A 27,866-nucleotide genomic window follows, 5' to 3' on the forward strand; every position below is an offset into this window, starting at 1 on the left:
GTGTAAAGGTATGTGTAAGTTATAGAGATTCTGTAAAAGCTTCCGTCTCTGTGTTTCAGTATGTGGACATGTCGTAATAATGTGCATTACTGTGAGTGGCTCGTGGCACTTCTCGCAACTTGCCGGGTTTTCGTTTTGAAGTGGAAAATTGTGTGTCAGGTGTGTATGCCCTATTCGAATTCGACATAGGATCACCTCACAGAAGCGTTGCTGATGACTGCACGACTTCCACTCGCCAAGCAGGGATTTTATTGTGTGTAACTTGTTATTTATGGGAAAAGTCTCATTCTAGTTGCCACTTTGATGCCAGGGCCTTATGAATCGCTTGGATACTGTCTTTGTATGGAAGTGTTGTCTGCGTTATGCCTTTGTGCGCTGCCATGAACGCGCATCCATCTGCTGCTTCATTCCATAGTATCCCAACATGGCTTGGGACCGAGCAGAATCGTATGATTCTTCCGTATTCATTAGAGGCCAACTTGTTTAGGATATCGCCAAGCAGGGGTTCAGACACGGAGTTAAGGGTTAGAGCTCTGAGTGCGCTTAACGAATCGGTCTATATGATAGCAATCATCTGCTTGTCGGTGGTAATTTTTTTTACTGTCGTCCATATCGCAATAACTTCGGCGATAAAGACTGAAGAAAAATTATTTATCCGAATGCTATTTTCCCAATTTTTCGTTATTGTTCCGACACCTACGTATTCTTGTGTTTTGGAGCCATAAGTGTAAAATTCCGTGTAATTTCTATATTTTTCTTGAATAGCTCGGAACTGTTGTATTATGTGTTCTTGTGGAATGTCTTTTTTCTGTAGATGTGTTAGTGTCCAGTCACATAGCTGTGAAAAGTTGTACCATGGGGGAAATTTTGGTGGCCTTTCAGCAACCTGCAGGACCTCATGAGGAACTTCATAAGTCTGACAGTATTCTTTGTGTCTTAAGTGGTCGAATCATGTTCAGTTTGTTTGTATAGGGTACCAGTGATTTGCACTGTGTTACGATGCTGTAGCATATATATTGTGGTGATGACCGGATTCTCAGTATGTAGGAAAGTGTAAGTAGTGCTCTGCGGTGCTGTAAGGACGGCTCATTGCAGTCAACGTATAAACTTTGGACAGGTGATGTTCTGTAGGCACCGCTCGCCAGTCGTAGGCCGTGATTGCGAACTGGATCAAGTCACCTAATGTAGGACTTCCTAGCTGCACCATAAACTAGACTACCGTAGTCGAGGATGCTACGTACAAGAGACCAGTATATACGTAATAGACATGTTCGGTCAGATCCCCAGTGCTTGTGTGATAAAACCTTAATGAAATTTAGTGCTTTATTTGCTTTAATTTTAGTTGCGTTAATGTGGGCCAGGAAATTCAGTTTTGTGTCAAAAGTTACGCCTAAATATTTGTAGCCTTCTTTGACCGGCAGCATTGTACCATACAATGTGAGAACTGGGGCGTGATCGGAGATCTTTGTTCGATACGTGTTCTGTTCAGTTGCTGCAACGTCACAAAGTGGCAGTATGCAAAATTTCTGAGAACGAGACGGAGAGAGCAGCCAATTGGCAAGCGGTGAACTCCCCGGAAGTGTACTTCCCTTGTTTGTCGTCTGCTTGCAGACAGTATACTACAAAACGAAATGTTTCTCGTCTTTCAATGACTAAAATCTTTATCTAAAAAATTAATTTTTTTTCTTCTCAAGCTTAAACACGTGTTCAAATAGTAGTACGTGTGACTACTGCAATTTATAACTATTAGTTTCTCTGCATCGTCCCTAGATGGTGTCGCACACAGCAACAAGAAAAAAGAAAAAAAAGAAACAACGGGAACTGTGGCGCACTTTTCAAGAGGCAGCAACAACATTCCAGTGGCTCCCTGGCACCAATGATGGGGTCGATTTCGCTGTACAACCAACGCACAATTTGTTTCGAGAAACGAAAGCGACGCCGGAATTCGCTTTCTGCCACTTCAAACGCGTTTCAAACTGCCACCCACTCTCCTTCCTCCTCGAGCAACGCCAGCGCAACAACCTAAGTTCTCAAAGCAAGCGCCATTTTCTCCAATTAAACTATGGATTGGGATCCGAACACACCATTCCGCAGCAGCAGTCGCCGGTTGGATCCAATCCAATCCACCAGACGCGCCATGCGAAGCCGGTCTCGTAACAAGCGTATGATCACTCCAAACTTCCGAACACCCGTCGGGTTCGGCGCCTAGCAGACGACGTGCTCGGTTGCACGATGATTGACAGGAGCGTGTAGTCATTTTGACGCCACCAAAAACTTGGCCGCGCCCCGCGGCTGGTGACGTCGGCGTGGAGTAGGCCAATCACGTGCGCCGGTAACCGAACAAATGCACCAAACAAAGATTTCCGATCGCACTCCTGGAGTGCAGTGTAACCCTCGCTTCTGGCAAAAGAGAACCGTAACAGTTTTGTGTGTTGAAAAACGGAAACCATTTTTGTCAGCCCATTGTGTGAGATTATTTATCGTTATTTGTAGTTGTCTTTCGCAGGTAGGTAGTTTTGAAGCGCGGCAAGCCACTTGCAAATCGTCGACATGTAATGAGTGCATAACAGAGGATGGGATGATCTCATTAACAGAGTTCATTTTGACTATGAAAAGTTAACAGTGTTAAGAAAACGCAAATTTACCTTCTGATTTTGGAGAGAAACTGAATAAACAAATACACCGGGAGGTTTCCCTCTGATAATAGTATAACAAACTCAAAGACAGCTTTTTATGACAACAGAGAGAAAACTACAGGGACGGAGTTTCTGCAAATGTCATACTGCACCAAGTAGTCTGGCAGAGTTTGACAGTGCTTTCTGTTTCAATTTCTCGGAGCACATAAGTCAGGGTAGCTTCCTACTTGCAATGATTTCTCATTTGCCAAAACACAAAAGAGCAAAGCAGGAAAAAAATTTGGATTTAACACTTACTGGTGCTAAATTTTAATATAAGTGCCGTAGCAAATAAGGTGTTCAACAATGACTAGCACACAGGCTTTACAGCCCTCATTCAAATGAAGAAACATAATACTGTACTGCAAAGAACTTCTGCATGAACCCAGCCTATGCCTTTGCATCGAATGTACAATAAGAAGTTGTGCAACTGAAAACAACACAACTAACACCACAAGACACTTACCAGGAAGACTGCTTCTTCCTAAGGCCTGTCCTTTTGGGAATTACTTTTGCCAAGGAGTTGGCCCAGTCCCCTTGAGTCTCGTGTACACTCAACAAGATGTCGAACACTGTTGAAAGAACATAAAACAACATCCACAACATCCTGCAGACAGCTGTATATTAGATTGCAGCCACCATCACATGCTTGTCACCTAATGTAAAGTACACTTACAGTCTGCATTTAGAGATATCAAAGCAAACTTCTCATAAAGATTATGCACAACCTGGTACACACGGTGTATGAGCCTAGTAACGCACACAAATAAGTGATATAATCAAGGGTTCGACGAAAGTTGATATAATCAAGGGTTCGACGATGAAGGGGATCACGGTCACTGACCAAGTCTGCTGTATAATCCAACGTTTCGGAAATACGTATGGGTTCCTTGTTCACCGAGTTCGACAGGAAATCGTCGTCACTTATATAGCCAGCATGTGACATAACGAACGTGCGTAAATGGCAGGCATAGTCCCTGGTGTCCGGTTCATCGTAGCTGGCGTCGATTGAATGATTAGAGATTCTAGCAGCCGCCGGGATGACATGTTCTTTTCTTTGGCAACAACAGTGGCATTGTCCCAGTCAATCTTGTAATTATGTTCCTGCGCATTGCTCGGCAATGGCATTCATAGTGTGACTATTATTTCTTACGTCACGTTTATGGTCCTTGAGGCGTCTGGAGAACTTCCCTGTTTCACCAATATATACAATGTGGCAATCAGTGCATTCTATCTTATACACGACTCCTGGCAATGATTCAACAGGTAACCTGTCTTCCACATTCGTTAGCTGGTTCCGGAGCTTGCTGGTTGGGATGTGGGTAATGCGCAAGTCGTATTTTGAAAATATATGCGACAGTGCCTCGCTGATTCCTTGGGCGTAAGGGATGGCTGCACGTGCACAGATTGTCGTGTTGTTCTCCGAGCTTGGCTCTAATATCCACTTCTCGGTCCTGCATATGAAACGACTAGGGTAGTCGTTGCGGGTTAGCTCACGGTGGATCGTCCGCAATTCCTTTTTCGGTGCATCGTCACCTCAGCAGACGCATACGGCGCATGTTGTCAGGGACGACACTACGGACGTCTTGTGGCCGACATGATGACAAGAATTAAACCAGAGGTAACGACCTGTGTGTGTAGGCTTCCTGTATACTGAGAAGGCGAGAGCGCCCCCATCCTGACGAACCAGTACATCCAAGAAAGGCAACAAGTCGTCCCTCTAGTGTTCAACGGTGAATTGTATGTGCGCATTCGAGGTGTTCAGGCAGTCCAGGAAAAGTTGGATGTCTTGCTTCTTCAAAATACAGAAGCAGTCATCCACGTAGCGATAAAAAACTTTAGGTGCCGGGTTGAATGTAGCCAGCACCTTCCTTTCCAAGGCTTCCATTACTAGATTGGTCGTGGTGACCGATATTGACGCTCCCATCGCTGTGCCATGCATTTGCTGATAAAGGCTGCCACCATAAGAAAAATATGTGTTGCTTAGACAAAACCGCAGCAGCTCGCTAAGTTTGGGGACGTCGAAGGGAGTGCAACCAGGAAGACCACTGTCTGCTTCTAGGGCTTCTTTGCACATGGCAACCGCCAAATCCACTGAGACACTAGTGAAAAGCGATGTCATGTCAAACGAGATCATGGCATCATCTTCACTCAGCGCTATGTCCTTTATCTTTGCTACAAATGCGGATGAGTTTTCAACGTGTGTCGAGGTCTTACCGGCAAGAGGGCTCAACACCTGCTAAAGGTAGCCTCATAATCGGTAGAGTGGTGATCTGGTGAAGTCGACAATAGGACTCAGTCCTGTCCAACTCAGTGAACAAAGAACCCGTACGCGGTTCCGAAATGTCGGATTATACATCAGACTTCGTCACTGACCTTGATCCCCTTCACAAATAAGTGATGTGAAAATTCAATAAAAATGTGAACGCTTAGCCAGAAATGTGACTACGCATCGCTTAAACATAAAATAATGTGTTGTAATGTAACAGTGACACAAAAGTGCATAATATATAAAACAAAGAAGACAAGACCTGGATACCAGCCTGTGCAATTCCAATCACTCAGCCTGACTTGAATATAAACACACTTTATCCATAACAGTTTGTTTCAGTGCGCTGTTTTAATAAGAGGGTTGTTTAAGTTTTAACTCCAAATGGTCTGCAAAAAGGAATTTGCAGAGGTCACTTAGAAAGACATTAACTCTTTCAGGTGCCAAATATTTCTGTTGATTAAATCATTAAATCTTACTTTCACTGCATTTTTCGCATTTTCAGAATGATAAAAAGCGTACAGCTACAAGGGGTGTGCAAACAGTGATTGTTGAGACCAAAGCAAATAGTGTCAGAAGCAAATTGAATCGAATACAGAATATGTTTCAAATAGTTTTCTAATAATGAATAATCCTTATCCCAATTAATATAAAATTATGTTCACATCCTAGTATTCTTAAAGTTAGCAAGTCTCTTTCATTACATAGTACGTTATGAAGCTTTATTTATTAAAAACATGGATGGAGCATTAGGAGCAAGCAAGTTGTTTCTTCACATGCACAGGACTACTGATCAGAGAGTGCGAATGATCGCTGTATAGCCTGTAAAGTATGGCTATCTAAGTGACACAGCCTGTTCCACTATGCAAGTTCTCATGTTTTATGACTACACTATGACCGCAAGGGTGAAAGTTTACCGTACTTTCGCTCCTTTTTTTTGTTTGCTTGTTTATTTGGGCACAGTTGACGTTTTGAAATATTTGAAGTATTAGAAAAATATTTGCATTTATACATAGTGACTATTCGAAAGAAAGACCAAATTGAATAGGATTCTATTCAATTCGTTATTCGAAAGTTTTGAATATTCACACACCCCAACAGCTACAGAATATTCACACACCCCAACAGCTACAGAACTTATGAAGAATTTTTAATTATTTGGCGAGTTTTGTCAAGTTTTGTCCATGCGAAAACTCACTGCAGGAACATCAGATATGAAAATATCAACTATTTCAAGGCTAGCAAGCTTGAAAAGCACCCGTTCAGACACTTGAAAATTATGCCTGGTGGAACACATTGTGAAAAACAATGGGAGAAGTGAAACTGCTACATATAATGACATACTCATATCGAGTGAGAGCACCCAGCCGTCTACTTTCCCACTCATTTTACTACAGCATTTTGCAGACATTATTCAAACTTGCAGCATAATTCCAATCAGAAATGTTTTAGGATGTACACAACACATTTTAAATATCATTGCTTCCAACAGCGCCTTTGTTGTTGATGCACTATTTTTGTCGTAAACAATTGCATTAAGTATTACCCAGAACAGCAATAGTATACCCGCCAACCTGTGAACTTTAAAATTCATAGATGTGTAAACTCTAGGATCTGCAGATACGACCTCGCCGGCGAGGGGGAAGGAGTATACTGCAAGTTTTATTCTTTCGTTTGCCAGAGCACATAGCTTTTGTGGGATGCACACTTTACTAATCATGATTTACTTTTAGATGCAGCATACAAGCAGCAACAAACTTGGAAAAGCAGAGACTGACAAGCAGTACACTGTTTTTAGGTTAACAGTGACCTTTGCAACACTCTGCTGTAGCCAATTACGCTTGCTGTGGGAGCTTTTCCGAATAAACTTGTTTGAAGCAACTATCCCTCTGGTTTTCTTTCACCATCAGAAAATTTCCAGTATCTTGGGAGACCAATGAGTGAAACTTTTTTGCAAACAGAATTTTTCACAGAATTTGATGCAACATCCGTAGAATTGTAGAACGACCCCAAATTTGTAAGCTTTATGAAAAATTCTGAGAGCTGGCAGGTATGCAGTAGTTGACAAGGACAGCACTGCCAACAACCGATTGACAACATGACAAGGGCAACAATGTCTAATGAGGATGGCAATGCAGAATACTCAATCTCTTTGGATAGCAACATGAAACAATCCATGGTAAAGCTACCCAAACATTCGAGGAAGTACAGGTGCTCTACTTCCAACTTCTTATTGTACCAAGACAATATGAACAACAGCTCTGTGGCTTGGTTTATCAATATCCATTGCTAAAAGAGCCAATAACAGTTGTTGCTCTCAAAGTGGGTTATCTAGCTAAGGCGCATCTTGCATGTTTGTCCTTGCACAGTTGCCCACTTCTGGTATTATCATTTGTTTAACCCTTTCAGTGCCGGGTTTTTTTTTTTTCGGTTATTATGAAAACAAATAGAATGGTTTCTTTTCGGTTATTCAGAAATGGAAAAAATGACATGGATAATGGCAAATGCACTCTTAGTATGGTACTCACATTCCTATTTTCATTTTCTATCTCCTACCTAGTTTCGTTCTGATGAGCATGCTTCCGCGATAGGGCTACCGTGTCATGGTAAAAAATACATATATAATGATTTATAAACGTATGGCCGATGGCAGAAACATGCATGAGTGGTCCTTGCGCTACGGTGTGAATTTTTTCTAAAAATATCCAACAGATTGCGAAACTACATCAGAGCTTGCCAACTTTGTGTTACTGCACAAATCCTATTGTAGAGAGTGGAGAACGTACCGGTACGTCAGTGGCACTGAAGGGTTAGTACAGTTGAGCTCACTGATAATGAACACCAATGTCATGCAAGATACATTTGTACTCCAAGCTATGGTAAAGGTGGACTGCACAAAAAGAAGACACAAAATAAGATGTGTGATTACGTAGAAAACAATTTGGTATTAACCCAGAGATAGCACCTCAAAAGAAAAAGCAGTGACCAAATCATTTTAATTAAAATGTGTTGCATACATATCGAAACACGTCTGATTGCACCTGATCTCAAAGTTTGCATAATATGTGTAAACGTTTTTAGTAAAATGAGTCATGAAGTAGACGGCTGTGTGTTCGCACTCAGCGTCAGTAAGTTGTCAAGTAACTGGTTCACTTCTTTCATTGTTTCTTGCAATGTCTTATGCTAGCCATATTTTTCGAGTGGCTGGATAAGTTTCTTACAAGTATGCTAGACACGAAACAGTTACATTTCTCATATCTGATGTTCCAGTACAGTTTTCACATGGAGTCCACAGTTTGAAAACATGAGAAAACTCACTGAAGAATTGGAAATCTTAAACTCGTTATCCAGCTGTGCAATTTTCATGATGGTGAAGATGCAAGAAATGTGGTGAAACTGAATTTTCGTAGGACCGCATTAATTTATGCCTGAAGGGGTTAAAGTTTTGGAATTCAATGTAAACCAAATAACTGAGTTTTTTGGGCTATTCATAGCAGCTTGTAACCATTCAGCTGCACCAGTGTACAATGTGCCCTGCACATTCTGCAGTGGGTTGGCCAATCGGGTTCGCATTCCACCAGGTGGAAAGCAAAAGTTCTAGAGATAGGCATCAGTTCTTAGCAGGTGAAGGTCACAGATAGCAACAGAATGCCTATGATTTCGTACAAGGCTCACCACTCGAGAAGGCATAAAGAAGTGCTTTTTTGGGGAGTGCATTTAGAAGCGTTCGCTTACATACTCTGTGCACTGTGCAAAATCAGAGGGCTTGCAGCACTCTGCCAGCACACTCCCAAATTCTGACAAGCCAAGGAACCACAAACCCGTTAGTTAATATGAGTGATCATGTGCAGCAGTTTATTGGGGGCAGCATGTGCCACAAGACAGCTGCACAAGTGTTGAATGAGGTAGACCTATTGTGCCACTCCTACCGCGCGGACAATGACAGCTTAGACAGATGCGCATTAATAGCTACGTTAAAGAAAGCAGACATCTTGCTGAAGAAGATATAGTAGAAAACCATCTCTCACAGTCCTTCAATGGTACATGACAAGCTTTTGCATTGGCTTCACCTTATTCAGTGGCAATTCTCCCAACTCTCTGTCAGGCAACATTGACAATGAGGGCAGACAATAGCTATAACCAAGTATTTCCGGCTTCCCCTTAAACTTTGTCAATGTGATGTTTTACTGTATTGTCATCATCGTTGCCAAAGAAACATACTGGGTTACCAAAGACCATGTAGTAGAAAAAGATGTGTTACAATCATACAATCACGCAGCACGTTGGGTCTGAATTTTCAATCGTTTGTAAGGATACTTTCACAATGCCCAAATGGCGCTATAGGCACTCTTGCCATTGGATGAGCCTATCAGAAAGCAACTAATATTCCTGAAAGTGATCGATCCAAAATACAGTTCCTGGTGATGCCAATGGTAGTTGGTTTAGCAGCCCCTAAGATCTCATTTATACCTGACAAAAGCAACAGCAGGTTTATTGTGCCTTCCAAAAGATTTGTCAGATCAAAAAAATGAAAAGTTACATATGCAAATTACAGATTAGTAACTAGAAGTTTCGATAGCTGTGAGGTACAGAAGTATTATTGCAAAACCAGAATGAAAAGCATTCTTCCTGCACACAGGATAACTTTTTCAATATTTATGATTATAAACACAAACTGACTTTGAGAATTAAATAACGTTGTCTTTAAAGAGATCCTGAACCACCCCTCAGGCTTGGTGAAAAAACACAGTCCGCAGGTAGCATACGCTGCTGTGAACATCACAGCCAAGTTTCGCAGTCGTGCACGGCGCGTGGAGCTTCGCCAGCAGAGTGTGAACTCACCCTTCTCTCAAACGCTCTAATTTTAACAGAAGCCTACTCCTCACTTCTTTCTGGATGCTTTATTTCATAGTAAAGCAGATTCTCATTATGCAGCTGCTAATGGCCAATAATAGCTGACATCAATCAAGAAGGCTGTTTGGATCGGTGCACTTTATAGTGTTACTGCGTATATTTATTGACGAAGTTTAATAAGCAGGCTAAAGCAAGCAAAAATCTGCTTTCAAATTTCTGTAATAATTACGTACTTCCAAAAGAAGCTGACTGTCAACTGCTGAAGCTCGGCCCCCACAGCAACCCACGTAGGAATTAAACTTAGGCCACCCTGCTTGTCAGTGTCACAGTCATCGGATCTCGTCAATTCCAACTAGTTTTGAACTCAACTAGCTTCGAACCAAACAAAACTTAAGGTCAGACCACACGCACGCTTGCCAGCGCATGCTTGCTCCTGCCCACTCCTGGTTAGATGCCTTGGCAGACCTCACTTCGTATGGTTATAGCATTGAGCTATTGGTGGCAAGCTGTATGTGGCTACTATCCATCGGTCAAGTGTGGTGCAGGACAAATCCAGTCCACATCACATAGCACGGCCAGACTGGAGCATGTGAGCCAAAAACATGCAGTCAAGCCTTGTTGCGTACAAAGCAAACGCTGTGCATACGCCCTACAGTTGCATGGTTGTATGCAGCTGCGGCCTACAATGTAGTGTAGATACAGCGGCCACCGCAGGGTGCCACAACGAGTTCCCTTGCTGAATGTACTGCTGCTCGCTGAGGACAACTCTGCTTGGCTTACGTTTGGTGCATCGTAGGCACCAAAATCAAAAGTAGTGGCGACTACGTGAACATCCAAAATCAACGTTACCAAAATTTGTTGCTGGGCTAGTTGGTTCATGCTTAACAACTGAATACTGGTAAGCACAGTTCCAAGATCGGACAAAAGAAAGACATGGAAGCACAGTACGAGAGCTAACTCACAACTAAATTTTATTGCGAAGATGTCACCTACTTAAATACACAGCAGAACAGGATCGCGCAAGCGCACTGTACAACAAGCCAAGCAATGCATCATATCAAGAAGCGCATAGATTACCGCATCCTTTCTAAAAACTGCTTTTCTTTGCTATGCAAAACAACCGACGTATCGCTAATACAGGTGCTTTCTTTCTTACAAATATGATATGCCTCCATGATTTCTCTGGCTAAAGCATTGCCACTCCTGCCTAGAATTCGAATACCGGAAAGAATTGGCTCACAGGGGCAGGACCTACAATTCATAGGGAAACGAAAAGAAGCTTTGTTAGCTACAAATCGCTCATGTTCCCACGCCAGAAATGTTAATGCATCGGCCAGTTTGTCCGGTATATATACCTTTCTGCACTTAAGCGAAGTCTCGTACACAAAGCCAACGGTGTGTGTGACACATGACATGGTATGCTTCTTTCCACAGGCAGGTTTCCTCGGAGGTGCTGAAATGCGTGGGCACAACCCAGCAAGTTTGCATGGTGTGAAAAACACAATAGGCACATTGTACTTTTTTGCGACATTCTTCAGGTTGTGCGCAACCCTGTGAACGTAGGGCACCACTTCTGGCTTTTTTTGTTCGTAGAACCTGCCGAGGTATTTTCCTGCCTTTCAGTTTCTGAAGGAGGGCCTTGGACACAGCTGTCAAAATTGAGCGAGGCAAGCCAGGCGCCTGTAGGTGCTCAATCTGGCAATTGAAGCTATCCTGAGCCAAGTGAGAACAAGACTTCTCCAGCACCGACTCAAGGTATTGTGTTGCAATCGCTGGTTTTACCACCTTTCTATGCACTGAATCAAATGGCAAGAGTTCTTGACGAGCTCGCGGAGAGTATTTCCAGCAAATGTGCAGCCCACTAGAAAACATGTTGATATCTAATAACTGCAAAGTGTCATTGTCAGGAAGTTCATGAGTAAAGACTAAGCCTTTTCCCTGCAGTTTAAAGACGCTCAAAATTTCATAAACAGCACAGGTACTCAAATTAATTTCTCCGATTCAATGAAAAGCAGTTCAGAGCCCCTTTAAACATTCAGTTATGGCTAATGAAAGTATGAGGTAACTGTGATTACTGCTGTATAACTGCCCAATAAAAAGATCATGAATGTGGTGGCTGTGTGCTGGCCACTTCAAGTGCCTGCTGGCTAACCTAGCCAAATGTGCTTTGCTATTTTAGCAAAGCAACTTCTATTCCAAGTGAGATTCTACAATGCAAACGGCATCGTCTCCAGCACAAAAGGTGCGGTACTGAGTGAGCATCTAGAGCAACTTAACCTATTGTATGCTAACATAAAGCAACCTAAACACAAGAGCACTCCTTTATTGCCCAGCATTAAGACATCTTGATTTCCTGTATTTTTTTTTTTTATTTAGCCAGTAGGGAGTAATTTCTATACCGCAGTGCCCAAACACCCTCTGCAAAACAATCTGGCACACTACCAATAGGGAGCCAGCACGATTGCAAAATTAGATTTAAAGGGAAGCTGAAACACTTTTCGAAAAAAATGAGTTCTTTGCGGCATTCTACAGTTTTGAGTCCCCTGAACATGAATATCTGGTTCAAAAAGGGCGGAAACAAACGCAAGCGGCTGTTTTTTCAAGAAAACGCGCACCAGCGCCTCAGGGCATCGCACGAACGCCGCTGTTGCCCGTGATTGGTCGGGGCCGCTGTGACGTCATTCGCGGTAGTCGCCGGTCGGCGCCGCCGTTTCAGAGCGTAGCACACTGTTCTGTTCTGGCTTCATAGCTGAGTTGTAAGCATTATGGAACGTTCTCGCTGTCTCGGACAGCTTGTATTTTCGCCGTACATGTTCGAACCGACAGCCGATATGGAAAACGATGGCGGCAATGAGGATGTTGAGTGTGCCAACAGCCAGAGCGATGTGTGCACCTTCTCGCGCGTTGGAAATTTTAGCTGGTACGTATGTTTTTTTTTTCTATGTAGCTGTACGTTCAAATGACGGGAGAAAAAATGCACTAAAGGGTCACTGGGAACTTGCTGCTGGAAGAATGCCGAACCAATAACTTCTCATTAGATTGTAAACACGGGTGCAATTCCGCGATGTCAAGCACCTTGCCGCTGCTTGTCTAAAGTCCCGTGGTTTTTTAGTGTTGATACACGATCGCGAACATAAGTGCCGCGTTTCAAAGCGCGCACATGCAGTGCTGCGAGGTACAGTCATGGAAGTTGCTTATCATACACATCCAGAGATGGCCAGAGGTATTATATGTGCAATATTCACACTATGGTTCGACGACTTTTCGATTGTGGCTCAATCAAGAATCAGTATGCGTGCTCCATGCAAGTGTTGACATAAAGATATTAGGCAGTTTTAGCACCGCGTTGTGGTAAACACAATAACTGCAACCGCATGTCGAATGTCACTAGGCAAGCCTATACTCCATTTCATACCTCAGGTGCAACGCTGTGGAAGCTATGCACGAAGTCCGGTCACCAAAATTTATTACTGCGTGCATTTCCGTCTATGCTTCGCAGCATGCCAGCGGCGTTTGCTCGCGCGAGCATGCACGTGAAGCTGCCGCGACGGGCTGCAATTAAAAAATGCAGAAAAGAAAATTGATTTAAGAGAATGTGTTAGCAGCCGTATAAGTACATGGATTGTTTCTATGGGTAAATTCTTTTTTTTCTTTCATTCAGAACTGGGCTTATATATGGAAAATTTTCTAAAAAATCGGGTCAAGAAACACCGAACTTTTTCTAAGTGCAAACGCAGCCACTGCAAGAAGTATCTCAAGCCTCCACAGCGTTGCACCTGATGTATGAAACGGAGTATAGCAACGCTAGCAATAATGTGTTTCCGCATTTGTCGTAAGGCTATCCGGCTATCACGGAAATGGTCCGAGCACAGCACAGTTGATTTCGTCGGCACGAACTTATCTCTCCTCACCGCACGGACCCACTGCGCTGCAAGCTTCTTGTCCTTCGGGAACCTGTGAAATACCACATCATCTCGCCCGCCTGTGTTCGCGCAGCCGAATGCTGCATAGAACGAGGGCATGTTGGGCGCCCTTGGCTGTAGGCACTCACGCAGCACAGAAGGAAAGAACAGTTTACGAAAATCGCAAAAGAAAACAAGGCGGTGGCAGATCTCTCGTAGCGTCGTTCAGTAAAGCGCAGGACGGAAAGAGGCATGCCAGTCCGGCAGCTCGGTCCCCGCGAATGACGTCACTCTCGCTGGTTCTCTCCTCTGGCAACCACCTCACCTGGCGCTCCGGGAGGCGATGGGGGCGTGTCCGCGGGGGTGATTTAGAAAGCGATTTCCGCCCCTTATATTAACAAAACGAAGAAAAAAATTTCGGAACCGTAAATTATTAGGTCTGTTCTTCCCAATCCCAGCAATTCATGGAAATTGAAAACCGTTTCAGCTTCCCTTTAAGACCTCCCCTAGCTCTAACAAGAGTTAAGCATGGAAGCTTTCTAATGTGTGAAGAAATGTAAATTGTGTATTTGGGTTACATCATTTTTGCACCCTTGTGCCCATACACCCTCTCTGCAGCAGATGCAAGACATCTGATGTACCCCATTGCATCTGCTAACTGATAACAGCCTACCAGATTTTTTTACCTTTCTCACCCACACTGGTGCTGTAAATTTATAGATGGATACAACGATTATTTGAACTGACATTTAAATCTGTATTTCCATAACTTTTGCACTGCATTCAACTTGAAGTTGGCACCATTTACTCTTCTTATACTGAAAGAGACTTGTTGGATGAAAGTGACTGATCAAGATGAAATACAGAGTTACCTACCCTGGTTGACAGTAAGAATCTTGCAACCTGTACCCCCACAGCGCTCCATAAATTCATCAATTGGCAGCTGTGCACACCGAATGCCTTCTGCCCGTGCGCTGCTCAGGCTAATGTTCTGCACACGAAGAGGCACAACAAACAGGGGTTAAAAATGCTACACACACACTAGGAAATATTTTAGCTTCAGAACAGAAAAAATGTAGAATTTAATTCAACTTGAAGGTTTATCGAAAAATATTTTATTAATCAGTTCCCAATATGTTTATTATTTAATGTATGTCCAATGTAGTCTCTGTACTCTGACAGGTCTTCAAATCATGGTGTCAAACCAAACCTGAACCAAAAATGATATCTGAATCTATATTCTCTGAACATGGCAGAACCTAACCAAATTGTTGTGAAAAAAAATTTTTTTAAATAAGCAGTTCAAGCACAAAGTGTGACACAGAACCAAGAAATGCAGTAGGCTAAACAAAACATTATTCCTTTGCCAGTCAGCATACAGCCATGCCAGCTGGGGTACCTGGCAGAAATTTTTTACTCTTGCAACAGCATTCAAAAGCTTAATAATGTATTATTTTGTCTATTCATCTGTCCATTTCAATACGCTTACAACAACTGTTGTTGTCATCAATATTATACATTGTGCCGTCAAGCTGCTTCAACATCCTCATCCCCATTGCCACATTGTGAAGAAATGAAAACTTTGCCCACTATCACCATTACGCTGCTGGCACTGAAAACCTGTTTATGCACGTATAGAGCTGCAGTTTGGCCAACAAAGTGGTGCCAGGGAGCCCATGTCTGTTTTGCATAGCCAAACAATAAATTACTACATAATACCAATATAATATTATTGTTGCCTCATAGGCATCTCTAAAGCACATAGAACTGCTAGTATATAATGGTCTCATAATTGAGGTGGAACATCCAAGTTGTTGCAACAAATGTGTTCAAAATGCACAGAGGCAAGCCAAATAATCACTTAACCTTTGAATACTTCTGCCACTGGGATTCAAGCTCATGTCACTGCAGCAATGTGTACTTGTGAGCTGGACATGCTAACCACTGCGCTACAGAAAATCACTAGAGCCTGGTGATCTGTGCAAGGTTTTGCACTTCACACAAATTCTAAAACTGGTGACACCTGTGCAAGTATTTCGGAAGTGATAACAGGTAGTACTGCAGCATATCAGGATGACAATGAGTGCATCACAAACAACTTAAGGCAAAGTTGAGCTAGTAGGAATTTAGACGAAGACATGTTCCAGTACGTAAAGAAAATGAAAAGAGGTTCAGAGGCAGAAGTACGACTGAAAAGGTAGAAGTTGTTCGTAGAAGGTGTTCTAGAAAAGAAAGCGAAGTATTGCTGTGCAATTCATCATCATGGTCATGAAAATAGCATCAACAGCACAAATCGCCCTAATGTAACAATGACAATGAGCACACATCCAAATGGTGGATGCGCCAAGAATCAGCTGGCTGGTGGAAAACAATGCTGAAAGTAATGTCGGCATCACGGCCAACGACGACATCGCAATGACAACAGCACAATTTCTTTTGCATGGTAGCTTGCAGGAATAGCAGTGGCAAAGTGCCTAATAGTTGGGCATTGAAATTTCAGAGCAAAAATGATCACCCTTTCGTGAGAGTCTTGTTGGTTGCGCTGGATCATTTTGCTCTGGACTGCCCTTGTAGCAACCTCTGTAGTGGTTAATTCTCAGCTGAGGAATTCAAAACGAGCCAATGAGGCTTTAAAGCAAGAAGCATTTAATTCAGCAACTTATGAAAGGATGTTGGCTCACTGTGCACTTTAGTCATACTTGCTTTTATTTGCCAGATTATTCGTCAACTGCGCTTCAACCCTCCAAACTCTCTATAACTGCTCAATTCCTGGCCATTTCCCAGCAGTCAAAGAACTCCATTATTTTAGGAACAAGCAAGCAATCAAATGAGAATATGGCGGTCTCCACTGTGAGAGAATGTTGCTAAATTAGAGGGGCCCTGAACCACTTTTCATCGAAGTCGAGAAATGCATTTGAAGTTAAGGTAGTCTATTTCAGAAATACTTTACCTCAAGATGTACTGCAATACATTCAGCAGAAGCAACGTTACTGGCAATCAAACATCCCCGTTGCGGTGCTCTCGCTTCTTCAATACCTTGCACTGCGAAGGCTGCGGCAGAGTGGGGCATGCCAACAATGCTCAGCCTACTGAACATCACCGTGGCGGGCAGTTAAAATTTTATTTTGGATGTTCACATAGATGCCACTACTTCCGATTTTGGTGCCTACAAGACACCGAACGTAAAGCTTCTGAGCCAAATGTGGTTGTTCTGAACGAGCCACAGTGCGCTCAGCCAGTGGTCGTGGTATCTACGCTATGTAGCAGACCGCAGCTACATGTAACTGTAGTGTGTATGCACAACGTCTTTGTGCACAACAGTGCCCGAGTGCACACCCGCACTCATATGCACCAGTCTGGCCATGCTACATGGTGCAGACCAGCACTGTCCTGCACCAGCTTGATCGACAGATATTAGCCACATCAAACTTGCGCATTTTGAAGCACTATTAATAGCTCAATACGAAGCGAAGTTTTCCAAGGCATCTAAACAGGAGCGGCCAGGAGTGAGCGCACACTAGCAAGTGTTAAAACCTTAAGTCTCGCGTGGTTCAAGGCTAGCTGAGTGGTCAAAACTAAATTAAATTAGTGAGACTCAACGGCTTCAACACCGATAAGCAGGATGGCCATTATGCGGCCGGTTGCACATGGGCCGACGATAGTCGTCTTCCTCTAGAAGTATGTAGTTATCGAAATTCAAAAGCAGATTTTCACTTACTTCAACCTGTTTGTTAAGCTGAGTGAATAAATATACCCAGTAACAGTAGGAATAAGCACACTGATCCAAACACCCTTCTTGATTGTTGTCAGCTATTGGCCAATAGCAGCTGCGTATGGTAACCTTGCCATATTATGAAGTAAAGCAGCCAGAAAAGAATGAGGAGCAGAGTTCTGTTAAAAAGAGAGCGCTTGAGAAACAGGTGACTTCGCACTCCAGTTGCATGCTCCACACCCACGCTCGAATGCAAAACTTGGCCAAGATGTTCACAGCAGCATGTGCTATCCGCAGACTGCATTTCTTTCACAAAGCCCTAGAAGTAGCTCAGGACCCCTTTAATGACATAAGCTTGGAGCTTCTCTTTGTCACGGCCCGCGCTCCCGAAGCCAGTGGTCCGCTTTCTATCCAAGACGGCCTGTTCTATAAAATAAGTTACTCGGCTAGTGGAGCCCGCTTCCTCCTTGTTGTGCCAGAAAGTCTGCGCAGTGACTTGCTGCGTGACACGCATGATTACCCGACATCCGATCATCATCTAAAGTTTCATATTCTCGGGTTTTATGTGCAAACACCACAATCTGATTATTACGCATGCCATAGTGAGGAACAACAGAATTAATTTTGACCACCTGGGTTTCTTTAACATATTCCTATATATAAGTAGACAAGCTTTTTTTTTGCGTTGCACCTGTATCAAAATGTGGCCGCCATGGCCCAGATCAAACTCACAACCTCGAACTCAGCAACGTAACACTATAGCCACTAAGCTAATGTAGTGGGTGAGACAATCCTGCTGTCACAGTAAACAAGTCAGGGGCCAAAGGAATCGCTGAAGTCTTCAGCTTTTTCAAGGGCTCAACATTTGTGTTGTAACTTTAGTGCTCTTGCGCCAGAAAACCCCATACATCATCGTCAACTTTCGAGTTTGGTTGTTATCTTAGGCAACTGAAGCAATAGCCATAATAAAGGGAGAGAGACAGAAAAACAACCTGACATTAGTAATTCATCATCACCAGCCTAATTCATAGCCACTGCAGGATGAAGATCTTTTCCAGTGATCTCCAATTACAACTGTATTGTGTCAGCTCGTTTCATCCACTACATGAGAATTCCTGGATTTCATCCTACCACCTAATCCTCTGCCATCCACAAGGGTAGTTCCCTTCTTTATTGCGCCCATTCCGTTATGCTAATAGGCAACGAGTTACCTGCTCTATGCATTACATGGCCTGCCCAGCTCCATTTCTACCGCTTATCAAGAATGTCAGCTACCCCACATTTGCTTTATAAGCCACATCACTGTCTCCTAAGGTCATGCATATCATTTTAATGCGAATAGCATTTTTTGCCTACTTCAGCCATGTTTTGAGTCCGTCCGTCCGTCTGTCTGTCTGTCTGTGCTCCCATGTCGATCCAGTGACTCAAGCTGTCTACCTGCTTGGGCCACTAGGTATGTGCTCCTGGCCGTGATGCCGCAGTGGTCATTCCATTGTCGTCATTCCAGTTTTGTGATCTTACTCTCCTCATGCCATTGTCGTCACGCCTTCTACTCCAACCAGATGGTTCAAGTTGTCGAATAGCTTGGGCCACTAGGTATGAGCTCGAGATTGTGATGCCATTGTGGTCGTTACCATCAATCAAGCTTTATAATCTGACTTTTGTCATGCCGTCGCCATCACGTCATCATTGCCACATAGTCGTCATCACACTACCATTTTATCATTGTCATCACTTAAGTAACTTCATCCCATTGTCGTCATACGTACCGCCTTCGTCATTCCATCAACGTCAATCTTTCTTTGTCATTGTATCATAATCATTCTGTTGTCATTCAATCCTGTTTATGTTGCCCTTTTCATGCTGTCATCGTCAGACAGTCGCTATCAAGCCTGCATTGTCAGACCATCGCCATTATGCCATCGTGGTCATGCCACAGTCACTACAGCTTCGTCATCTCACTCTTGTCATGCCATCGTCGTCATACCGCTTTCGTAATACAGTCATTGTCATCATACGCTCGTAGTCATGCCGTCATGCTTTAGCAGAGTATAATGTTCTGTAAGTTGGTGCATTGCTTTAACGAAAAATTTGTGGCATAAAATAAGTGACAGGAAACACAAGAGGGACAGTATAGGACGCCAGTATCCTGTTCTATCCTGTCCCTCTTGCGTTTCCTGTCACTAAATTAACGCCACAAATTTTTCGTTAAAGAGAGCAGCATTCCGGGCAAGTTGGTAATCCATTACTCAAATGATATTGCACAACAAAAAGCTACACGGACGTAAGAGAAGACGACACACCAAGCGCAAACTTTCAACTAAGTTTCAACTAAGTTTTATGGCTTTCGTTAAAGTATTGTCATGCCATCGCCGTCATTCATTCATTGTCGTAGCGTCATCAGGATGCCGTCACAGTCATTTGTTCATCATCATTATAATTTCAACATCCGACTGTCGTCATGCCATCACTGTCATACTGCTGTCATGCCATCGTCGTCACACTGCCGTTTCCCAATCGTCATCACTTCAGTATCGTCATCCCATTGTCATCATACCACCTTTGTCGATCTATCGAAGTCATTCCTTGTTCATCATTCTATCGTGATTACAGTGAAACCCGATTATATCGAACCTGTTTACATCAAATTATTCTATATATCAAACAATTTCTGGACATGGTATAGTTACAAAGAGTATATAAAGCAAAAATTACGCTTACATTGAACAAAAATAGCAGCGACTCCCTATATATCGAACGTCAAGCGGCGGAAAAGTGCCCCCAGAAGTTGGCTTTCCCTTGCGGTGGCAGGGAAATCCGGCGGCGCGGCTCCATCCAACCGCTCTCCCTACCGTGACCGCGCTACCTCGGGTGAGCCGTCAACACCCCCTCGCAAAAAATGATCCTGGCAAGCCCGCAGCGCTTTCTCAGACAGCTAATCAGAGGCTCTTGTGCCCACGTCGTGCAAGATGGCGAAAGTGTGATTTGTCTCGTTGCTTTTCTGGTTAATTGTGTTTGCGCCTTGTGGGCCTTCTCTTGCAGTGTTGCCGTGATGAAGTGGCAGAATTCGCCTTTCGTCGTGAAGCTCGAAATCATAAATCGGGTCGAACGAAGTGAGAAGTCGGATGTCCCCGCAGCGTGCACGATTCCGAGGAGCACTCTCAGCACGATCTTGAAGAATAAGAGGGAGATTAGAGCTAAAGCGACCAAACTTGCGACCCGGTGCCCGTGGCGTTCGATGCGTATGCGCGGCTGTGTACAAGTGGTTCATCCGAAATTGCTTCAGGCGTGCCGGCTTTCGTGTGCTCGGTGATGACTGTAAATTCTGATGAATGCGACGAAGCCGTTGCCGGTGTTGCCAAAGTTTGGAGCAAGCTGTCAGAATTTCAGGAAGCTGTTGATGAATCAACGGTGGACGAGTTTGTGAGTGCAGATAATGGTGTCGCAACAATGGGAGAGCCCAAAAACGAAGACTACATTGTCGACACCATACCAAGCACAAGTGAAAGGGGCGCAATAAGGAAAGCAACAACGGCCCTTTGCCCACATCCTCCAAAGTGATTGGTGCACTCGCACTAGTCCGGTGCTTCTGTGCAAATGCAGAAGGTTGCGGCCTCAGCCGCTCCGACTGCTTAGACAATGTGGAGAAGTGCATGTGTCGCAGGCAGCAAAATTGGCCAAGCAGAAGAAAATGCAGGGGAGGTATTCTGTAATAGTCCATGAGAACATGTCCATTTCATCTGCTGCTCAAGTGCTGATTAGCTGTGGCATCTGGTTGCTGCGGAAGTGCAGCCCAGCCCAACCAATCAGAGCTTCAACAGCAGAAGAAAGGGACGCGTCCACTAGGTGGACTCTTACAGAATACTTCCCCAGGACTATTTCATGTGAAACTAAGCTACATTCATCAATAAAGTGATTTTATAAATGATATGTGCCTTTATGACATCCAATTATTTAGCAGGCTTATATCGAATTATGCTCTATATCAAACTGATAGGCGTTTTTTGTGAGTTCGATATAGCCGAGTTTGACTGTACACTGTTATCATTCAATTGTGATTATACCGCTATTGTCATGCCATCGTCGTCACACAGATGCCATCATACCATCTATGTCAAGCCATCATCGTCATTCCCGCTTCTGTATCCGGTTGTCGTGATACTGTCCTCGTCACACCATCGTCACCATCTCACTTCCCTCGTCGCCATGCCTCCATGCACATGGGAGACTGGCAAGTGAATGCCACAGCATAGTGGAACAATATCAGAGTATGTGGTATATGGCCGAAGCAACGGAGGTCTCACAATTACCACTACACGTGTTAAATCAATTTGACTTCAGGAACAGTGTATGTCGCTACACTACTTGATTGCTATTCACATAAGCGTCGACAGTCCATCATGAGATGAGTTCTGCAGTATTTCTTTTTTTCATTCCATTTCTCACTGCACAGTCCTCAGCTTTTTCTAAAGCATCTTTATTATCCAAGTTCCTACCCCATATGCTACAATCGGTAGAATGAAGCAATCATATAATCTCCATTTCTCAACCATAATGGTAAGCTGCCAAGTAATGACCTGGGAGCGCCTGCCTGCTGTACATGCTCTCACTCACTTTTACTTAGAAAACTTCCTTCTCACAACCCAGTTTCCTTGGGACTAATTGGCCTAGCTAAATGTAAACTTCCACAGCTTCTAGAGGATGACTACCAATCACAATTCTTGTTCTCTCATGAGGATAATGAACATTGCTATTTATTATTGCATTGCTAGTTACCAAGAGTAACTAGCAATACCACCATCATTGTTAGTTACCAAGAGTAACTAGCAATGTATTAACACGTTCACTGCGTAGCCCGTTATCATAGTTTTGATCTCTGTGCGTCGTGGCCCACCGGTGGGTCACCCGAGGCTTTCCGCGGGTGCGGCGTGACACACCGGTGGGGCACACTTCTGAGGCTGTTTTTTTCCGTGTGCTGAAGATGGCTTTACTGGCATTTTCGGTCGCAGCTAGCGCGGGTTACTTCAATCACGTATGCTAGCGAAGAAAATCATCACGTGATTCACTTGGCCCGTGCACTTCTAGGAAGTTGCTTCACTGGGGCCGCATTTTATAAGAATACATTGTCCCTTTTCCGCTCCATTTCGCGTGACGTAAGCCTGACGGGATCATCAGACGAAAGCAGCTCTCGACCAATCACAGAAATGAAAAGCAGCAGGTACCCGCGTTGACGATAGCGTTCGCCATTCGTTGCGCGCTGTGGTTCAATATGGGCTGCAAGGTGCATCCAATAGTGAGGTACAGTCGCCAATGATCCAATAGTCAGGTCGCTTCCCATGGACGTTTGAGCGGCACGGCTACGTCATCGAACAATAATGACCTGACGTGAAGGACCAAATGGATCATAAAAACAAAATGGATAATGGATCTTTGTAGCATACGGCATCTGGAGAATTTATCGAGTCATTTATTACCGCAACTCTGCTCGCTTCATCCCCAGTGAACGCGACTGAAGCGCATTCTCAAGCATGTCCTTGAAAAGCGGCGCCCTTTCAGTCTACAAAATTTCTGCTTTATGTAACTAGAGCGCGGCCAAGAGTTTCGGTCGTTCTGGTCCGAACAAGTGCCAGAAGCGCTTGTTGCTCTCGCACCCTCGATTCTTCTTTCTTTTCCTGGGCATGCACAAGTTTCCACAATAAAGAGTTTGCGTTTTGAAGCCGTTGCCTGCTACGTTTACTACCCACCGACCAGCTACCCTTTGTAGGGCAAAGCCACGTGACCCTGCGTTTCAGCATTCACTAAGCACCAAAACTCAAGTACAAGACCTCAAACTCGACATTTTATTGAAGTACTTCCAGAATAACTTTCGGAAGAAAAAAAAACAGTTCAAATCACAGCATTTGCAACTAAACGTCTTACGTGCCACCAGCTCACGATGTCTAAAACGTAGTCTATGTTCAGGAGTTCTACTCGTGCAGAAGATTGAAACATGGCAAACACATAAATGGCCTTCCCGTGCAATCTGCGCAAAACGTAACAATTTTCTTCGCCATTACCCTTGCCTGCTCTGGACTTCTGCGAGCTCTCAGTGATGCGTAGCATCCAGTACATCTCCTTCGGACAGACCGTGCAGGTCCATCGGCCTTTTATAGCGTATGGGCGCGCTTTGTTCCGCGTGTCCTTTCGGTCTCAATGTGAGCTGTGGCGAAGAGTGCGCGTGCCAACTCCTCACGGAATTCGATGATTGGCGACGTTTTACCGTCCACCATTGAACGGACAACCCATGCGTTCACAACTGCAGTTCCAACGATGAGCTCCACCGCAGCTTTCCTATACCACTTGAGCCCTTTCCGTAGGCAGGAGTAGTAGGACGTCATCTGGTCACTGTAGTCTACGCCCTTTTTCGCCACGTTGTAGTCGAGGACTGTGCGCGGTTTCATATTCGGCTCACCCTTTCTCATTTTTTTCCGGTATCAACAAGGCTGGCATCATGCTCAGCAACCGTTGTCATCATGAGAACGGGCCGTTTATCCAACCACTTCAGCACCTTTACGCCGTTGTGGGATTCAAGACCAACGACTTCCCCTTTTTTTACTGTAGCTTGTGTAACTTCTTTCGGAAGCCCCTTTCGGTTCGATCGGAGAGTGCCACATAAAAATGTATCATCTTTCAACAGGCGTGACGCAAGCGGCATGCTCGCGTAGAAGTTGTCGACGAAAAGTGTGCGACCACAGCCGGTGAAGCCAGCCATCAAATTTACTACTACTTCTTCGGCATGCCCCATGCCCGCTGTGGCGCCAGATTTTCCGGCCTATATTTGCACTTTCAATGCATAGCCCTCCTTCGTGCAGGCCTTGTATAGCTTGACTCCATACTTGTGGGCTTTACCAGGGATGTATTGCCTAAAGGCGAGACGCCCACACCACGGAATCATCGTTTCGTCAATGACAATCTCTTTGCCTGGCTCCAGCACTGAGCAGAAATTGCGATTCATTTTTTTGATCAAGGGTCGAATACGATAGAGGCGATCCTGCTGTGCGCTGGGTTCCTCGTTATCTGCGAAATGCCAGAACCTTAGTAGCAGCAGAAACCGGTCGCGGGCCATGTTCTGGCGAATGCCGTTTACGCCGTACAGATCGCTTCTTGCTCAGTAGTGCTGCAGATTAGGAAGCCTTACTAGACCCATGCAGATCAGTACACCAACGAACACTTTCATTTCTTGTACGTTTGTCTCAGTCCATTTCTCCACGCGCGATTTCTCTTGTAGGGCGTTCGAGTCTATGTACTGCTTCCCATACCTGTTTGTCTCACGAACCATCATGTCCCAAATGTCATCAGTCAAAAAAAAACAAGCTGAGCGCATCGTTGCTAGTCGGGAGGCTGATTAGCACAGGGGGGCTCGAATATGACATCGCTCTAACTCTAGTCGTTATCGCATTCCAGTTTTCGGCAGGTAATGCAGCCTGGACATCACCGTTTTCCGAATCCTCAGATACCACTTCACTGCAATCGCTTGACTCACCATCCCACAGTTCAGAAGAACTTTCCAATAACTCTTTGAGGCTGTCATCGTCGCTGCTTGAACACTCAACGTTCGCTGGAGCAGAAGTTGTGCCGCACGAAGTGGATGGCAATGTATTTGGGCTGCCATGTGACCCGGCGGATCCGCTTCCACCGCAGGGTCTTTTCTTCTGGTTTTCTGTACCTCCGTCGAATTTTTGACAGTCCATCACGATTTTTGAATGCTCGTAAAAAACGGAAAGCACAAGGATGAGGACCACGAGGCTTGGTACTGAGAGTGACCCAAGTTATTGCAAGTAGGACAGACTAATTCTTCAGCTGAGCTCTTGCACACATTGTGAGCGCTTTTCAAAAGTACGTTGCGCATGTGGAAAGCGCCCGAACAAAAGGCTCGAGCGGGTAGCTGGAACATTTTCTTCGCCGTTTCCTGATAGCCGTCAGCTTTATCATCAGACGCATTGCAAGCGCCAATGTCAATAAATACAGGCGCGCTTTGTATCTCTACCGCCATCTGTGATATGATAGTGGAAACGCATTTTCATGCATTTGTGGAAGCATGTCGTCGCCGCACTGCAAGAAACGCCTCGTTGTTTGCGCCAGCACGGCTGGACTGCGTTGCGTGACCCACCGGTGGGCCACGACGCAGTGAACGTGTTAAAGCACGTACACCAGAATTATGACACAGCTGTTAAAGGAGAATTCCACAACAATTCTCATTCTCAGCTCTGATCTTCGGCAGGCAGGCGCCTCAGCCGTGGCTGCGCATGACTGTAAGCGCCGCTGAACGAATACACAGCCCTCCCCCCGGCTTTAGGGGTAATCTGCCGCATGTGCAAAGAGTGGGTGTGCTGAGACGGCGTGGCATCATGTAAGTCATCTTCCACCGCGTTTAGTATTGGAGGTTGCGTAATCACGAGTTTCAGCGACTCGTTGGAGCGAGAAGAAGATGAAGCATTCGCTCCCCACTACCAGCACTTTTCGTGATAGCGTCATCTCAGTGCCGGCGATTCTATCAGCCATGAAGGCGGAGGGCACGCAAGAGCGTGGCTGGCTTCGCTTAATTCGTACTGCCTATGTGAAAATATCAGCCCACACAGCTGATAGCGTCGCCCGTACTGGGACAACGCTATCAGCCACGGGGGGCTTCTCTTAATTATTACCGCCGATGTGAAGATATCGTCGACGTATCATTAAACCGTACGTTTGTCACAGACTCCCAAATTCATCAAAATGAATTGTTTTCTGATTCAAATTTGATTTTTTCGATTGCCTGATAATTCGGAAAATTTTGCAGCCCCTTTCCGTGTAAGAAAAATCGATCAGAGACTGTACTAATTTGCATAAAAGGTCGGATTTCAATAAAAGTAAATTTCAACATAGCGAAGCAAATTGCCGATTTTACCTACTTCGTTATATCAAGGTTTAACTGTATATGTGTGTGTGTGTGTGTGTGTACATATATATATATATGTACACACACACACACACACACACACACACACACACAGTAGAATCTCATTAATACAAACACCAAGGCGACAAGAAATTAATTTGAATAAAACAGAGTTTGAATGAAGGACAGCCCCTTTAAATATACTGCCCAATCAATTAGGCGGTACAGCGCACAAAACTAAAAACCACCACTGGGCTCGCATTGAAAGTCATATCTTTCCTCAATCAGCACGCAAGTCCATGAGCGATAAGATCACACTGTTTGCTGAACGTGCAAGGGTGAGACGAGAAGGATGGTGGCTTAATGCACGCTGTCCTCCCAAGCGTCCAATGTTGCAGATGACATGATCGAGCGTGCAGTAATGTAATGCCGCTCTACCTGCTCTGGTTCTGTCTCCGCTTCAAACGCGTCTCCCCTTGTCATTTTTACAGCATGTAACATTACGGTAGCTAGCGAAGCATGGAATCTTCACCTTTGGCTTGAGTTTTTCTGAAAAGCAATGCACTGGATGGAGAAATTTTGTTCAATCTTTCTCTATTCAAACACATACGACTTTGTTGGGACCAACAGAGCAGTTTAGATTATCCATGAATTCAAATTAGTGGAATTTCACTGTACGGACGGACAAATATATTGCAGCAGAAACCATTTCACAGTGAATGTCAATATTAATGCGATTAACATTAAAGAAATGTAGAGACACACTGTAGTGCCAAATCCTTCGCTTCTGTGTAGCCAATTTCTTCAATTTTCTGTTACCGACATCTTCACTTCTCTGTAGCCCAACGCTCCATGTTCATTGCACGCTATGGTTCCATTTTCTACACTTGGCTAATGATGCCAAATTTTTTGCTTCTCTGTTGCAGACTTCATTTCTTGCTTTTTGTTTTGCTTGTCTATCCGAGCACCTACACAGTGGCATGAATGTCCAAGAGTCCAAGATTGACCAAGAATGTTCACATACCTAGTGTCACATGCCAAATTGCATGTATCCAGTGACCCAAGTTGTCAATTCCCAAGTTGTCTATTCAATCAAGTACCCAGTGATCCAGGTGGGCACAAAAGAGATTAGACACCCGCAGACATACCGAAAAGTGCTTGAAATTCTCAAAAAATGCCAGTCGCATTAATACGTTTAGTGAGGAAAGGATAACAAACGCCAAATCCCAACGAAAAGGCAAAGCATGCACTTGTCATGTACAAACACAAAATATAGACAGAGGCAGAGAACACTTAAACCGACTACCAAGCAGCATCTACTCTCCTTGCTGGCATCACCACCACATTGCTTCATGCTGCACCTGCAGAGCCTGGTGTCAGCAAGAAGCAGATGAGACTAAGATTTGATAATGTCAGCAAGGTGCGCATATTGTCCTAAGCAATGGTGGTACCTTTTAAATGTTTTCGGTGGTTTTCTCCATAGCGAGGTGCCTTCACCTTCCCCATACAGCTCAGATCACTTATAATGTAACTTTTTATA

At 44.2% G+C, this 27,866-nt stretch overlaps 1 protein-coding gene across 4 annotated transcripts in view; it reads right to left on the reverse strand.

The window, feature by feature from the left end:
* The window catches only part of LOC142588094 (tRNA methyltransferase 10 homolog B-like), a 62,545-nt gene that overhangs the window by 10,832 nt on the left and 23,847 nt on the right, over positions 1-27,866 (reverse strand). For all 4 annotated transcript variants that reach the window (XR_012829668.1, XM_075699570.1, XM_075699560.1 and 1 more), the window contains exons 7-8: positions 14,577-14,691; positions 3,142-3,247 (exon numbers count right to left, since the gene is read on the reverse strand). Coding sequence is in view for 3 of the 4 variants with exons in the window: in XM_075699570.1 (XP_075555685.1) it covers positions 3,142-3,247; positions 14,577-14,691 (221 nt within the window). In the remaining variant the exon portion in view is untranslated. The remainder of the gene's footprint in view (positions 1-3,141; positions 3,248-14,576; positions 14,692-27,866) is intronic.

Source organism: Dermacentor variabilis, chromosome 1 (assembly GCF_050947875.1).
Source record: "Dermacentor variabilis isolate Ectoservices chromosome 1, ASM5094787v1, whole genome shotgun sequence".
In the NCBI taxonomy this organism is placed as follows: Eukaryota; Metazoa; Arthropoda; class Arachnida; order Ixodida; family Ixodidae; genus Dermacentor; species Dermacentor variabilis.